The sequence below is a fragment of the Elephas maximus genome, chromosome 7, assembly GCF_024166365.1.
Source record: "Elephas maximus indicus isolate mEleMax1 chromosome 7, mEleMax1 primary haplotype, whole genome shotgun sequence".
NCBI lineage: Eukaryota > Metazoa > Chordata > Mammalia > Proboscidea > Elephantidae > Elephas > Elephas maximus.
Window position 1 is genome coordinate 35569067 of NC_064825.1, and position 15159 is coordinate 35584225.

The 15159-nt window shown below is 36.1% G+C and overlaps 1 protein-coding gene across 12 annotated transcripts in view; it reads left to right on the forward strand.

Moving 5' to 3' along the window:
• The window catches only part of PICALM (phosphatidylinositol binding clathrin assembly protein), a 106800-nt gene that overhangs the window by 31341 nt on the left and 60300 nt on the right, over positions 1 to 15159 (forward strand). For 11 of the 12 annotated variants that reach the window (XM_049889609.1, XM_049889612.1, XM_049889614.1 and 8 more), the window contains exons 2-4: positions 8081 to 8223; positions 11732 to 11807; positions 13056 to 13158. In XM_049889609.1, coding sequence (XP_049745566.1) covers positions 8081 to 8223; positions 11732 to 11807; positions 13056 to 13158 — 322 coding nt within the window. Of the gene's footprint in view, positions 1 to 266; positions 695 to 8080; positions 8224 to 11731; positions 11808 to 13055; positions 13159 to 15159 lie in introns of those variants that run through there. The other variant, XM_049889616.1, reaches the window with a different exon arrangement.

A 15159-nucleotide genomic window follows, 5' to 3' on the forward strand; every position in this document is an offset into this window, starting at 1 on the left:
AGGTCATAGAATACAATTCAAAAAGAATTTGTAATTTTGGCATTTGCTCTTAAATTGTGTAATATTTATATGTTTTCTTTCCTGTAGGTGGGATTGTAATTCTGAAAATTCAGATCTTCAAAGAAAGGAAGGAGAACACCGTGTATTTATACAGTGGACATGCATTTTTGATGTTGGAGCATTGTAATGCTTTCATTTTGTTTTCCTATTCAGTTTAAATAAATACTTATTCTTATATTAAGTGATGAGTTTTTATTTTTTTTTATTATCATCTTGCATTTTCAGATAAGTTAAAAATTAATGTAGAGGTAATAGTCCCTTTGAGGTAATGCTTACCAAAATACCCATCTCTTTACCCCTGAGATCCTTATTTGGAATCTGAAGCTCCAAATCCCAGGGGATAGAGTCTCTAGGTTTGGGAATCAGCACTTTGGAGTACTAGAATGTAGCCGTAAACATCTGAAAATTAAATAGTTTGTTCATAGGTAAGACTGAGTTGGTCTGAATCCATCTCTGTTCTTTCTAGGTCCCCCCCCCACCCCCCGCCGCCGAGTGTTTCTCGGTACAGGCTAACTGCCATCCAGTGGTAGGAATTCAGAATACGCCAGAACACCAAGGAGAAACTAGATTTTTGAGAACTTCTTGTGTTTTTGATAATGGGAAATACAGAACAGTGACATTTTCACTTGAAAATGTAAGTCAGTGGCAATGAATTCTGAGTATTCCTAGAATATATATTTTTGAACACAGCTTTTTCATGTTTTAAACTTTCTGCTTTTGCTAGATTTTATGTATTTATAACAGGTTTATGGGGAACGTGACAGTTGCAGAGATAATGATTGATAATTTTAAGAGAGAGTAAGTTGGGCTGACTTGGAAATGGTGCTTTGTGTCTTGATTGGAATTTTAGGGCAATTACATAATGATTCCATTAACTGAAACAATTTACCTATGCACTTTTAAAATTAAAGTATGGACAGGTCAGTAAACTTGGCTTTGTTCAGCTGTGATTTAAGATTCCAAGTTTTGGCCTGATATTAATGTAGAATATCTTAGACTTGGTTTTGTTTATCTACCTCCATCTGAATTCTCCAGATAGTATTCCCTCTTTAGTTCCTGTTCTTTCCTCTGCTACAGATGAAAAGGATGTCAGTCCCCTCTCTGCCAGGAAAATGCCACCTTCTGCTACTCTCCTATATTCTGTTCCTTCAAGTAAAGACTTCAAGTATGAGGCACTTCATGCTATCTCACTGTGGTGGCAGGGGGAGGGAAATGCAGTATAAACTTTAAAAAACAGTGATCTTACTCTCTAGGCTGCTAACACATTGTTTCCAAATTATAGCCATATCACAACTGAGACTAAACAATAGTACTACTTTCCGTGGACAACTTCTAAGTATGTTCTGTTTGTTGAATTAATTCAGTGAGTACGTAGAGCTTACTGTGGTAAATGTTGGGGTTACAAACATGATGAAGACATAGTACTGCCCTAAGTGAGCTCAGTCTTGTGGGAGATACTGATAATAAGCCAGTAATTGTGATGAAATGTGCTAAGTGCTGTAATGGTGATGTAAAGCGCTAAGGGAATAGGAAGCTGTAGTTAGGAAAAGTTTGCTTTACCTTCCAAAATAATCATTACTCTCCTGTCTATGGCATCTCTGAGCCCCATGCATATTGGTTGCAATCTCCACAATGTATTTTGGGCTATATCTTTATTTTCGAAAAGCTCAGTCTAGTAGATCAGAAATTCCATGTTTTCTGACATTAGTATATCTAGTTCACATATATCTTCTTACATTTGTACATTTGACATCAGTGGGTAAATCAGTTGATTTAAATTGTTTGTAGGTCATTCCCAGCAAAGGGGGTAGGTAGCATAAGGACATAGAACTCTGAAAGTGTGTGGCACCACCTTTGGAAAGTACACATCCTCATATATCCATACACTGTCTTTACCTGAGAAACCCCAAGTATAAAGCAAGCCCTCATTTTCTCAGTGAGACAATCCCTGACGTTACGTTTATTTTGCCTTTATTTGTGTGTTAGCAATATAGATGAAGTAACCAACCTTATATTTAAACATATTTGTTAAATTATTATAAAAATAATACATAATTTTAGAGTAATACTTCTTTCACTCATACCTCACAAAACCATTTTACTAACTTTCTACATTTGTGTGCATCTAGGATAAGTTTGTTTTTTGTCATCATGGGCCCCTTTTTGAATTATATAACATCTTCATTTTAAGTTTTTTGAGATGAAGCATGTTTAAGTACACATTGGAAATTTTTTCCCAGGCTGTCAAACATTCCTGTAATACCAGGAGAGTTGTTTCTTTTATTCCTCACGTATATCCCTCATCACTGCAATGTAGCTTTTTATTTTGTTGCTTTTTAAAGAGTTCTGAAGATACCCAGTGCTTGTAATTATGAGTTTATATCCACAGGAATACTTACTTAATCTGTGTTAAGTTTTTTATTCCTTTTTTTGTAAAAGTTTTTAAATTGATTTCTTCAGGTGGCCCTCCATAAACAGTTGAAACTAATACTGATGGAGGTCTTTTCAGGTTAATCTATCTTCTTGAAAAAGAACTTTGTTTGAAATAAACAGAGCCAAGCACTGAGAGACTTTGTAAAGACTTAAGGTAACTTTTTTCTTGGGTAGTTTTTAGGAGGGAAAGTCACCCTTATACATGGTGATTAAAAAATTAATCAGTTAAAAGAAAAAAAGCTTATTATCAGGTTGTGTATAACATATATTGTTAACCAATTATGGAATTATCCTTATGTTTCTCAGTTTTCACATATGTGAACCTTAAGTCCATTCTTTTTGCAGAGGACATAAGTCCATTCTTTTTGCAGAGGACATAGTGACAGAAATAGCATATCCAGTTGTGCTGACAGGCTTTTCCTGCAGCTTCAACTTTATTTTAAGTAAAATGAGACTTGCCTCATTTCCCTAGTGGGATTTGGAGATTCCTTCAGGATCATCTTCTATAATGAGAGATTGAACTTGTGTTAGAAATACTGACCTACCTCTGAAATAGTGGTCGCCAGCTTTCCAGCCATCATACCGTGGAATTCTTGTGCTCATTCCACCTCCTTCACATCCTTGAGGAAATAAAATAACACATCACGGCTGTCTTTTCCACCGTGGATGGTGATATGCTCCCGTGGTTCTGGAATGAATGACGGACAGGATTGGTATGTGCTGTGTGATGTGAGAGGTGCTTACTGAGATTTGTAAGATTATGGAAAAATAGTGATATAGTTCCCTTACAGGTTGATTTTGACTGCCTGTTCGTATATAACTTAGTTATTGAATAATAAATTTTGAAAATGTTCATTTCTTTTTGAATTACAGTATATTTGGGCAAATGCAGTATATATCAGAAAATGTATAAATTATATATTAAAAAAATTACAGATTGGAATCTTAATGTGTATTGTTCTTTAACATAGCTTGTGGTTTAAAATACTGTGAGCATTTTCCCATCAACTTTTTTGTTGTGTATTTATTGTTCTCATAGTGTTTTGTCGTTAGGTTGTATTGTCATTTAATTAACAATTCCTCCATTATTGGACATATCCATTTACATTGTGAATTAGGTCCTTTTGCTTCCTAGTACTTTTTTTTATTTTTATTGAGCTTTAAGTGAATGTTTACAAATCAAGTCAGTCACATATAAGTTTATATACACCTTACTCCATACTCCCACTTGCTCTCCCCCTAATGAGTCAGCCCTTCCAGTCTCTCCTTTCGTGACAATTTTGCCAGCTTCCAACCCTCTCTGCCCTCCCATCCCCCCTCCTGCTTCCTAGGACTTTTATCAGTCATCTGGATATCTTCATTTCTTATTTCTTTTCTCTTCATTTCAAATTAATTCAATCCTTGTCATGTGTATTCAGTATTCCATAGTCTATCTTTAAGATCCCTTCCCCAGTTTTTACCTTAAAGACCAATTAATATGTTCGTTAGATTCAATTTTTGAGGTGTGACTCAGTCTATGAAGAGCAGATTTTTGAGTTAATTCTAATGAAAATGATGTAGATATATAACGTATTTCTCTCATGTTGTTAGTTGTTGTCAAGTCAGCTCAAACTTAGGGCGACCTGTAAAGTTATATCTTAATTTGGACCTTACTTCATGACCCCTTACACAAAAAGTCTGATGGAGTAAGAAAGAAAACTTCTTGAGTTTCCCCAAATTAGGGCAAATGTGCGTGTGTAAATTTTTTTTGGCTTTAAGTCTGATTTCAGCTTGCATATTTTCTAAATACTTTCAAATTATTGCTATATGAAAAAAAAGTTGCTGATAATTATATCAAGAGCTCAGAAACTATTTTCTTATCCTCTTGTTACTGTTTTCCTGGTGAATATGTGTTCTTTGTATTTATACTCCCACCCAGGAAAATTTTCAAAGATCTGATCAGTGAGCATTGTTTGATTAAACACTTGATTTGTCTTTCAAATTGAATTTATCTCTCAATTTCCTAGATGATTGAAGAAATGTAACAGTCTTAATGTTAACTGAAATTGATTCTGAAGGAAATTGCAAAAAGGATTTCTTTCAAAATGATACTTTAAGGAATAGTAGCATTGGGCTTAAATGGTTATATTATTATTGTTGTTTTAATTTATAATTACATAGCCCTTTTTCTTTTCTTTATTGTGATATGTCTATATGTATATAGCTATATATACATATTTGCCAATTCAACAATGTTTGCATGTATAATTCAGTGACATTGATTATGTGCATTATGTTGTGTAAGCATCCCCACTGTCCTTTTCTAAATTTTTTGACCACCATTAACAGAAACTCAGTACCCCTAAGCGATGACTCGTCTTTCCCTCTTCCTCTCAGCCTTCTTGGTTGCTATACATTTCCCTGTGTCATGTAAGTGGAATCATACATCCTTTTGTGACTGATATTTCAGTCAGCATGTTTTGAAGGTCTGTCCATGTTGTAGAATGTGTCAGGACTTCACTTCTTTTTACGGCTGAGTAGTATTCCATTGCCTGTATATAGTACATTCTGTTTAACACTTTATCTCTCGATGGCCATTTAGGTTGTTTCCACCTTTTGGCTGTTGTGAACAGTGTTGCAGTGAACATTGGTTTATAGGTTTCAGTTTACATTCCTGTTTTCAATTATTTTGGGTATATATGCCTAGGATTGGAGTTGCTGGGGCATGTTTTGAGATAGTAGTTCTGTGTTTAACTTTTTGAGGAACCACAGAACTTTTAACATAGCAACTGTACCGTTTTGCTTTCCCACCTATAATGGATGAGCGTTCCTATTTTCCCACATCCTCACCAATGCCTCTTATTTTCCATAGTTTTTTTTTTTTTTTTTTTTCCATAGCCATTCTGGTGGGTTTAAAGTATCTCATTGTGGTTTTGATTTGCATCTCCCTAGTGACTATTCTGGGTCAGGGAAAAACCTTTTGGAAACTCTGGTGGCTTAGTGGTTAAGAGCTACAGCTGCAGACCAAAGGTTGGCAGTTTGAATCCATGAGGTGCTCCTTGGATACCCTATGGGGAATTCTACTCCGTCCTGTAGGATCGCTATGAGTCAGAATCGACTCGACAGCAATGGATTAATGACTAATGAAGTTGTCAAGGATTTCATTTTACTTGGATCTGCAATCAATACCCATGGAAGTAGCAGTCAAGAAATCAGAAATCAAGTGACACACTGCATTGGGCAAATCTGCTGCAAAAGACCTCTTTAAAGTTTTAAAAAGCAAAGATGTCACTTTGAGGACTAAGGTGCGCCTGACCCAAGCCATGGTATTTTCATTCACCTCCTATGCATGCAAAAGCTGGACAATGAATAGAAGACTGAAGAAGAATTGATGCCTTTGAATTACGGTGTTGGGGAAGAATATTGAATATACCATAGACTATCAGATGAACGAACAAATCTGTCTCGGAAGAAGTACAGCCAGAATGCTCCTTAGAAGCGAGGATGGCAAGACTTTGTCTCACATACTTTGGACATGTTATCAAGAGAGACCAAGTCCCTGGAGAAGGACATCATGCTTAGTAAAGAAGAGGGTCAGTGAAAAGAGTATGCCCTCAACAAGATGGTTTGACACAGTGGCTACAAGAATGGGCTCAAACATAGCAGTGATTGTGAGAATGGCGTAGGACCAGGCAGCGTTTCATTCTGTTTTACATAGGGTCGCTGTGAGTCAGAACCGACTGGACGTCACTTAACAACAACAATGACTGATGACTGTGAGCATCTTTTCAGGTGCTTCTTGGCCATTTGTATATCTCTTTTGGTGAAATATCTATTCAAGTCCTTTGCCCATTTTTTGATTGGGTCATTTGTCTTTCTGTTGTTGAGTTGTAGGAGTACTTTATATATTCTATATGGTAAACCCATATCAGATATATGATGTCCAAAATTTTTCTCACAATGTATAGGTTTTTTCACTTTGTTGAAAAAGAACTTTGATGAACAAAAACTTTAAATTTTTATGAGATCTTATTTGTCTTTTGTTGCTCGTACTCTTGGTGTCATATCTAAGAATCCATTGTTAAAAACTAGACCCTGAAACCATACTCCCCTGTGTTTTCTTCCAGCAGTTATATGGTTTTAGTTCTCACATTTAGACCTTGATCCATTTTGAATTAGTTTTTATATTGGTGTGAGGCGTGTGCATACTTTTTTTTAAACAATATTGATTTTAGCTAAGCTTGTTTATTAGAAAACCTGACTTGAGTATCAGCATAGTTTTGATATAGCCTATTGAGTATCAAGTGCCTGTTTAGATGGGAACTAGAGGCCTCTGCATTCTGCAAATGGTGCGTGTCACTGGCTGGGTCACCTTACTTGCTGTGGAAGTGAAACCTAAGTGCCTATGTTAAGTTTCTAAAGTTGATGAACTGTGCCTGGGGAGGTCTATTCAGGTTGGTGACCTTCACTAGGAATATGGCTATAAGATTAATGAAACCGTGTATTACCTGGTTACTTCTAAATGTTGTATGCTTTATGCTTTGCTGAAAATTTGCCACTGAATTTTGCCTTTCACTATTGTTTTTGTTTTAAATTAGTTAGAAATTGAGGGCTTGCATTGCAGTGGCTAGTTGGGCATTCTACTTGGTATATATGTTTCAGAACGTTCGATACAAGACTTTTGTTCTAACCATAAATCTCTCATCTAATAGTAGCTGTGGCCTGGGACAAGTACCTTACTTCGGAAAACTCAGTTACATCTGCATTACCTACCTTGAATATTATTTGTTGAAGGATTGTTAAATAATAAAATTCAGAGCATTTTATTTGTATAGTAGGGATTAGTTCCTTCTACTTTCTCTGTCTTGAAAAGTGCTTTCATTTCCATTGTAGGTTGTTATCTTCTTTAAGTACAGAAATCCTCATAAATTCTCACCCATACCTAAAGAAGCTACATGCCGGGTAGTAGTTATTTTTCTGAGCATGGGGTTTAGGAAATGTTAATAATGAAATATTTGAGAATATACTTCAGAATATACTTTAAGGAAGAAAACTAAAACTATGTGCCTTTACTTTGGAGCCCTTTTGATTGGTAAGAGAAATTTGTTACAGAGCTTTTGCTTTTCAAGCAGTGTTATCTCCTGGATTACAAATGGGAAAAGCAGTAGCTATTGATAGTCCCATGATATGTATAACTTTTGTTTGGAGCAGTTTGCTTTTGGTTAGTCAGGGGTGGAGAAAATACTTTCCTTTCTGAGTTGTTGGAGCTTAGACTTGGAAGCCTTTTTGGGTTACTACTGTAGTAGAAACATTGTTCAAAGGAAAGTTACCACATGGAGAAAATACTGTAGGGAGTTATATACTACACAGATTGTGTGACTCTATTCAGCAGTCCCACTGATCATTTATGTAATCCTAATCAGTGCCCTTTATACGTCTCAGTTAGATTATGATAGCCTTGCCGTTCTCTTGAAAGATTTTTAACAGCTTCTCCAAACTACCCATTGTTGCTTCACTCTTTCAGATCTTTCACCTGTAAACATGGGAACCTGGCATTAGAAAGAAATCAAAACAAGAAAGTAAGTTTATTTATTTTTTGTCATTTCAGATTTAATTCAGTGCACAAATGAGATGAATGTGAACATCCCACAGTTGGCAGACAGTTTATTTGAAAGGACTACTAACAGTAGTTGGGTGGTGGTCTTCAAGTCTCTCATTACAACTCATCATTTGATGGTGTATGGAAATGAGGTAAGAGTATTTTTGGCTATAACAGTATACTCGTATGAGACTGATTGTTTAGCTTGCTTCTCCCACTGAAACTTCAGGAACAGCTTTTAGGGACAGGATGGTATAGGCAAAAAGGGCAAGACACCTAGCCAGGTATATAATTATAGACCCTGAAATTTGAAGAAAGGTGTGTGCTATAAGTCAGAAAGCAGAAAAGGCGAGGTCAGAACACAGAAGACTTGAGTGATGAGATCATGAAGCATAGATAATGCCTAGAGATGGGTTTCATAAGCACCACTGGTCTTCGCAGACCTCATTGATAGATTTTATATTTGTATCTGTTTATTTTATATGTGGAAGCGCTTTGCCTACTTTCAAGGCTGTGATATTGAGAACTAAGATGGCATTTTGCTGAGAGGGACTAATGAAGAATGTCTTCTTCAGTAGAGAGGTGTCTCTAAAGTCTTTGTTACACAAAAGGGTAACAAGCAAGATACATAAGCTTTTGTAATTTTTTGTTTGGAAAGAATAACCTTTTTTTCCCCATGACAGCCTAGCAGCTGATTTTTTTAGTTGTTTACTTTTCATGGTTTTCTCAGTCTGGTATAGTTACTTATAATATTGTGTTAAAAGTAACTGAGAACATTTGAATGGAATTAGAAAATAAATCTACATTGATATGTGCTTCTGAAAAGTAAAGCACACTCAGTGGTTGCTGGGAGATAGCTATGATAGAGATAGAGAGGGACTTCAGTCATTGGTATTACACTTCTGAGCATGTATGACACCCATTGGTTTACATTTTGGGCTTTTCAGTCATGACCGTTGTCTTCTTTGACAGGTAACAATAACAGTATCATTAAAGTTGGAACCACAACTGTATCATTTCATCAGATCTTAATGTTTGTACTTTTTGGTGTTCCCTTTTGGTCTTTGTCCAAAAGTATTTGTAATTTTTTTATGACTAGACTCATAGTTTAGAATTAATATTATCTTTTTAGCTTTTTTAATATAACCTTACACCATAAACCTCTTCACGTTCTATATTCTTTGTATTTATCATGGCTACATAATTGATTGTATATTCTATAATTAATTCTTCCCCTTGCTGGAAATTTAGTCTTGTGATGATTCACTATTACATCACATTGAATGATTTTTGTAGCTTTTAGTTTTTAAAAATTATTCCCAGAAGTGTTGCCTGAAATGTGATGAGTAAGTCAATAGACATAAACATTTTTTGCTTTCTAATTCATTATAACCAGTTTACAGAGCTAGTAGAAATGTTTGGATACACTTAAAAGTAACTTGAAGCATTTTGACCTTAATTAGGGATAGTTTTTTTTTTTTTAGGGATAGTAGTTTCTACTTCTACCATGAAGGTGTTTACTTAAAATTATGATCATTTATTCTGTAGAATTTCATATCATCCAGCTTCAACTTTTGTCAACATTTTACCATTATTTTGAATAATAATATTAAGGCGATGCATTCTGAGTTACCTTTTGTGACCCCAAATGGGGACCTGCCAAGCCTTATTTTTGCCAAATTGACAATATGGTATTTTTTAAATTTTAATACAATTTTGAATATCATTAGGATGTTATTGAAAATGAAATCAAAACTTGATTAAAGCTATAATGTCTTTGTAGCCAAATAATACGTGATGGATAAAAATCACAAAGACAATTCAGATTTATTATCTATAAAGCTAAGGTTGATATGACTTAATAGACCAAAATGTTTACATTTTATTCAAGAAATGCAAAGGTTAAGAAGAAAAATATTATTAAACCCCACAGAAATCATACAGTCTAATAGATGGTTATATATGATATTTTTGCACCTTTTTGAAAGAGGTAGTTTTAGGATAAATGATGAATCACAAAGAGTCTTTGACTTATAAGTTGGTTTTCAAAATCTTAGTTTGGGGGTGATAGCAGGTGAACAAAATTAAGTTAGGAGGGTGGGAGTATACATCCTAGTTGATAGTAAGCCTTTGCAAACATGAAAAAGGGAATCTTCGAAAAGGGGTCCAGGATGACAAAAAAAAAAAAAAAGCTTAACCCAGATTTACATAAATGCCTGAGAGGTTGTATATGAAAAAAAGTTAAGAAAATATACTGTGGTAAGCACTTTGGAGAGAATTTGACACTATTTCAAGATGTGCTTGTGCATACATGCTGACCTAACAATTCAACCCAAAAGTATATATTCTGAGAAACTGTTGTATACTTACACATGGAGACCAAGCACAAAGATGTTCAGTGCTACATTGTTAATAACAGTGAAAATTGGAAAGAATTTAAATAGCCATAAATGAAAGAAATGGATACATAATGATATATCATTTTATTAGAATATTGTTGTTAGTTGCTGTCTAGCCTATTCCAACTCATGTAGGACATCATTTAAAGTGAATGAACTGAATGTATACCTAAATAAATATATATGGCTAATTCTTGGGAAAAAGTTAAAAAACATCGGTAAAGGATGAGTACAGTATGATATTTCTGTAAATTTAAAATGGAAAATAAATGTTTAGTTTATGGCTAGGAAGCCTGGTGGTGCAGTAGTTAAGCATTCAGCTGCTAACTGAAAGAAAGGCTGGCAGTTTGAACCCACCAGCTGTTCCCTGAGAGAAAGATGCGGCAGTCTGCTTCCATAAAGATTACAGCCTTGGAAACCCTCTGGGGCAGCTCTACTCCGTACTCTAAAATCTAGGGTCGCTGTAAATCAGAGTTGACTCGATGGCGACAGGTTTGGTTTTTTTTATAGTTTATGGATACTTACATATGTAGTAAAATGGTAAAAACCTCTATGGAAGTGATACATACTTTCTTTATAAAAGTGAGTAACTCTGAAGAGGGATTAAAGGTATGTGTCTTCCACAGAGTCTATAATGTTTTGATTCTTTAAGAAGATCTGAAGCAAGTATGTTAACATGTTACATATGGGAAGTGAGTAGGAGAATGTCTATAATATTGTTCTCTTGTATGATTAGAAGCATTTAAAAAGAAGTCATCAAAATTAGGAACACTCAGCTGTTTAAAATGTAGATGTCATCCAAGTATGATTAGGTGTAGCTCTAATATGTTACAGTAAAGCCAAAATAACCTCAGTTTATATGCCTGCTTCCTTTTATTTTGACTTGGATAGCATAGCTGTGGTCATTCCAAAAAAAAACCAAACCTGTTGCCATCGAGTTGATTCCAACTCATGGCGACCCTTTAGGGACAGAGTAGCACTTGCCCATAGTGTTTCCAAGGAGTACCTACCTGGTGGGTTTGAACTGCTAACGTTTAGGTTAGTAGCTGTAGCTCTTAACCACTACGCCATCAGGGTTTCCAGTGAAAAATGTTCATTATATTTTTAGCTTTGGTAAGTAGGTAATAAGGAATGATGATGAGAAATTTAAACTAGGTAAGCTTAATGGAGTATGTTAACCTTAACTTTCCCCTTAATTACCAAATTAGTTTGTGAGGTGACAGTACCTTAATTTGACTAATTGTTTGTTTTTTTTTTCTAGCGCTTTATTCAGTATTTGGCTTCAAGAAACACGTTGTTTAACTTAAGCAATTTTTTGGATAAAAGTGGATTGCAAGGTAAAGATAACTTACTCATTATAGAAAATTAAAAGAGCGACCCCATATGGTGATGACTGCACAGCTGAACATTTAAGACATGTACTGTGGAGAAGGTCTTATTTTAGTGAAGGTTGTAGGAATGAAACACTCTCTCTTAATGTGAAGATAACATTGATTTCACTACTCGACACCCAAAGCTGTGTGAGAGGCAGTAAAGGGCATTGGTTTGAGAGCATGGATTCTGGAGCTAAACTGCCTGATTTTGAATCCCATCTCTACCACTTAATAGCTGAATGAATGTAAGTCATATCACCTGTCTATGTCTGTAAAATGAGGAATAATGATAGTACCTCTCCTATAGGGTTTTCATGAGAGTTAACCTAGGTAATATACATAAAGTGCTTAGAACAGTGAATGTCACCTGGGAAATACTATGTATCAGCTTTCATTATTATTGTTAATATTTTATGCTTCATTCCAAGAAATGTAGTTGGAATATTGTACCTTTTAGTAGTATGCAAAGGTGAGAGTACAGTGTGACATTCAGATGAATTGCTCATTAATACCCATACCTGTTATTTGTTTATTTTTAATTTAGCATCTTGAAATTGCTATAACCGATTATACATTCTCTGTTAATGGAATCTGTCCTACATAGTCCCAGAACTAGGCCATCAGTGACCCTAGAGGACAGAGTAGAGCTGCCCCATAGGGTTTCCAAGGAGCGGCTGGTGGATTCAAACTGCAGACCTTCTAGTTAGCAGCCAGACTCTTAACCACTGCCCTATCAAGGCTCCAGTAACATTGTACCAGACAATAATTTATTTTTTGTAAGATTGACACATAAAAGTTATGGTTCTAAATTGTATATAACTAAAGATGTCAAGAGTATAAAAACTAAAATTTCTCGATAATTTGAGGACTGAAGTTGTGGTTCCACAGGATGTTAAATTTGAGGTGTGAAGTTGTCAAGCAGTGTAAGAGAACATGTTTTTCTGATTTTTGATGAATAAGTGATTGGAATGTTGATTAGATGTGAAATAGACTTATTAGTGAAATTTTAAGGGAAGTTTTTTTTTTTAACAACACATATATGACATACCCAACTTCAAAAAAAAGGGAAGTCAAAGAATTTAATGTGATATTATTCATTAATTATTTAATTTATATTACTAAACTTATTGGTGTATCAAGGCATGATAGCTGTTGGTTTTCTAGGTAAAATGGAGTTATAATCATTTATGAAAACTTTTCTATTTCATGCAGGATACGACATGTCTACATTTATTAGGCGGTATAGTAGATATTTAAATGAAAAAGCTGTTTCGTACAGACAAGTTGCATTTGATTTCACAAAAGTGAAAAGAGGGTGAGTTAAAATTTCTCTTTTTTGATATCTAATTGAATTTAATATTTTAAAATGTAAACTTTAGGCGTTATTAGTGAATTTTTGGATTTCAGGTCATTAAAAAAACATTTTTCTTTTATACAAGGATTTTTTTAACTTTATTTTTATAACAGCTTTATTCAGATATAATTTACATACTATAAAATTCATCATTTTAAAGTATACAGTTGAGTGGTTTTTAGTATATTCACAAAGTTGTGCATCTATCACCACTGTCTAATTCGAGAACATTTCGTCACCCCAAAAAGAGACCCTGTGCCTATTAGCAATCATATCACATTCCTCTGTTCCCCCAGATCCTGGCAACCACTAGTCTACTTTCATTCTCTATGGATTTACCTATTCTGGACGTTCATATAAATAGAATCATATAAAATGTGACCTTTTGTGTCTGGCCTTGTTCTCTTAGCATAATGTATTCAAGATCATTCACGTTGCAGCATGTATCATTTATTCTTTTTATGGCAGAAAAATACTCTATTGTATGGATATGAAGAAGCCCTTATGTCACAGTGGTTAAGTGCTCAGCTGCAACCCAAAGGTTGGTGGTTCGAACCCACCAGCTGCTCTGCGGGAGTAAGATGTGGCAGTCTGCTTCCGTAAAGGTTTACAGCCTTGGAAACCCTGTAGGGCAGTTCTACTCCGCCTTTCAGGGTCACTGTGAGTCGGAGTCAGCTTGACGGAGTGAGTTTTTCGTATGGATATATGCCACATTTTGTTTATCAGTTCATCAGTTGATAGGCATTTGGGTCGTTGCCCCTTTCAGGCTATGTAAAAATGGCATGGTGGAGGCATATGACCTCCTCTTAACTTCACAAGGAGGAAGGAGAATCAAGAGCAACAGCCCAAGGCTGATTCCTATGAGGCAGAGGTCAGACATGCCTCCTTTCTTTGTCATCTTTACCAGTTCTGACACCAACCGTCCCCAGCGCTCTCTGCTTCTCTGCTGAGTTCGATAATTCATTGTAGTGGGCCACACAGAACTCACAGTACTCAGGATTATGGGCTTTATTAGGGAAGTAACAGGTTACAATTCAGGTTAAAGAACACTGAGGTTACAGTTCTTCCATCAGGACAGTCTTTTCAGCCGTGCCCGCAGGTGTGCCTCTCTGGCCTTTGGTCTCTGCCCTCCTTGGACAAGTGTTACAGTGCTCTTTTAGCTCTGCTGGTAAGTGCCCCAAGGCACCCCACTCCACCAGTAAGCCTTGGCCCCATGGCCCTCAGCTCTAGCTCCGTAGGTTGGCAAACCTAGCTCCACCAAGTGCCTGGAGGCACCCTACTCTGCCAGCAAACCTCCTGCACTGAGCTTTCTCACCCACCACACTGTCTCCTGTGTCTGCTGCCTCTGTTTCTCTGCTACCACTTCTTGCTGTTAAAGTGTTATATCTCTCTCTGTTTCCTGCTTCCAGGAACGTCTCAGTGCAGGGATCCCAGGTCCAAAGGATGCTCTCCATTCTTGGCTTTTCTTTTCTCGGTGGTGGTGAGATCCTCTCCCCTTGCCTATGAAATGGCTCATTTTAAGCCTAGCGGGATGGCAAAACTGATCAGTCCCTTCGTTAGGATTCCATAAGACCTGATTTGCATGGTCTGCTTCACCTACGGGCGCCATCAACTTTACTTGCATTATTAGCAAGCTGTTCAATCAATTACCTTACTTGTGTAATCCCACTGAATTACTTGGGTAACAAGACCATGGCGAGAAGGGCCATATAAAAGAGTGATCTACCACACTGCAGACTGTTCTATGAATAATGCTGCTATGAGCATTCATGTACAAGTTTCTCTGTGGATATATCTTTTCAACTCTCTTGGGTATATATCTATGAGTGGAATTGCTGGGTCATACGGTAACTCTTAGGCACTCCGTGGAAACTCTGTGGGGTAGTTCTACTCTGCCCTATAGGGTCACTATGAGTTGGAATCAACTCATTGGCAACAGGTTCGGTTTTTGTTTAATGGCAG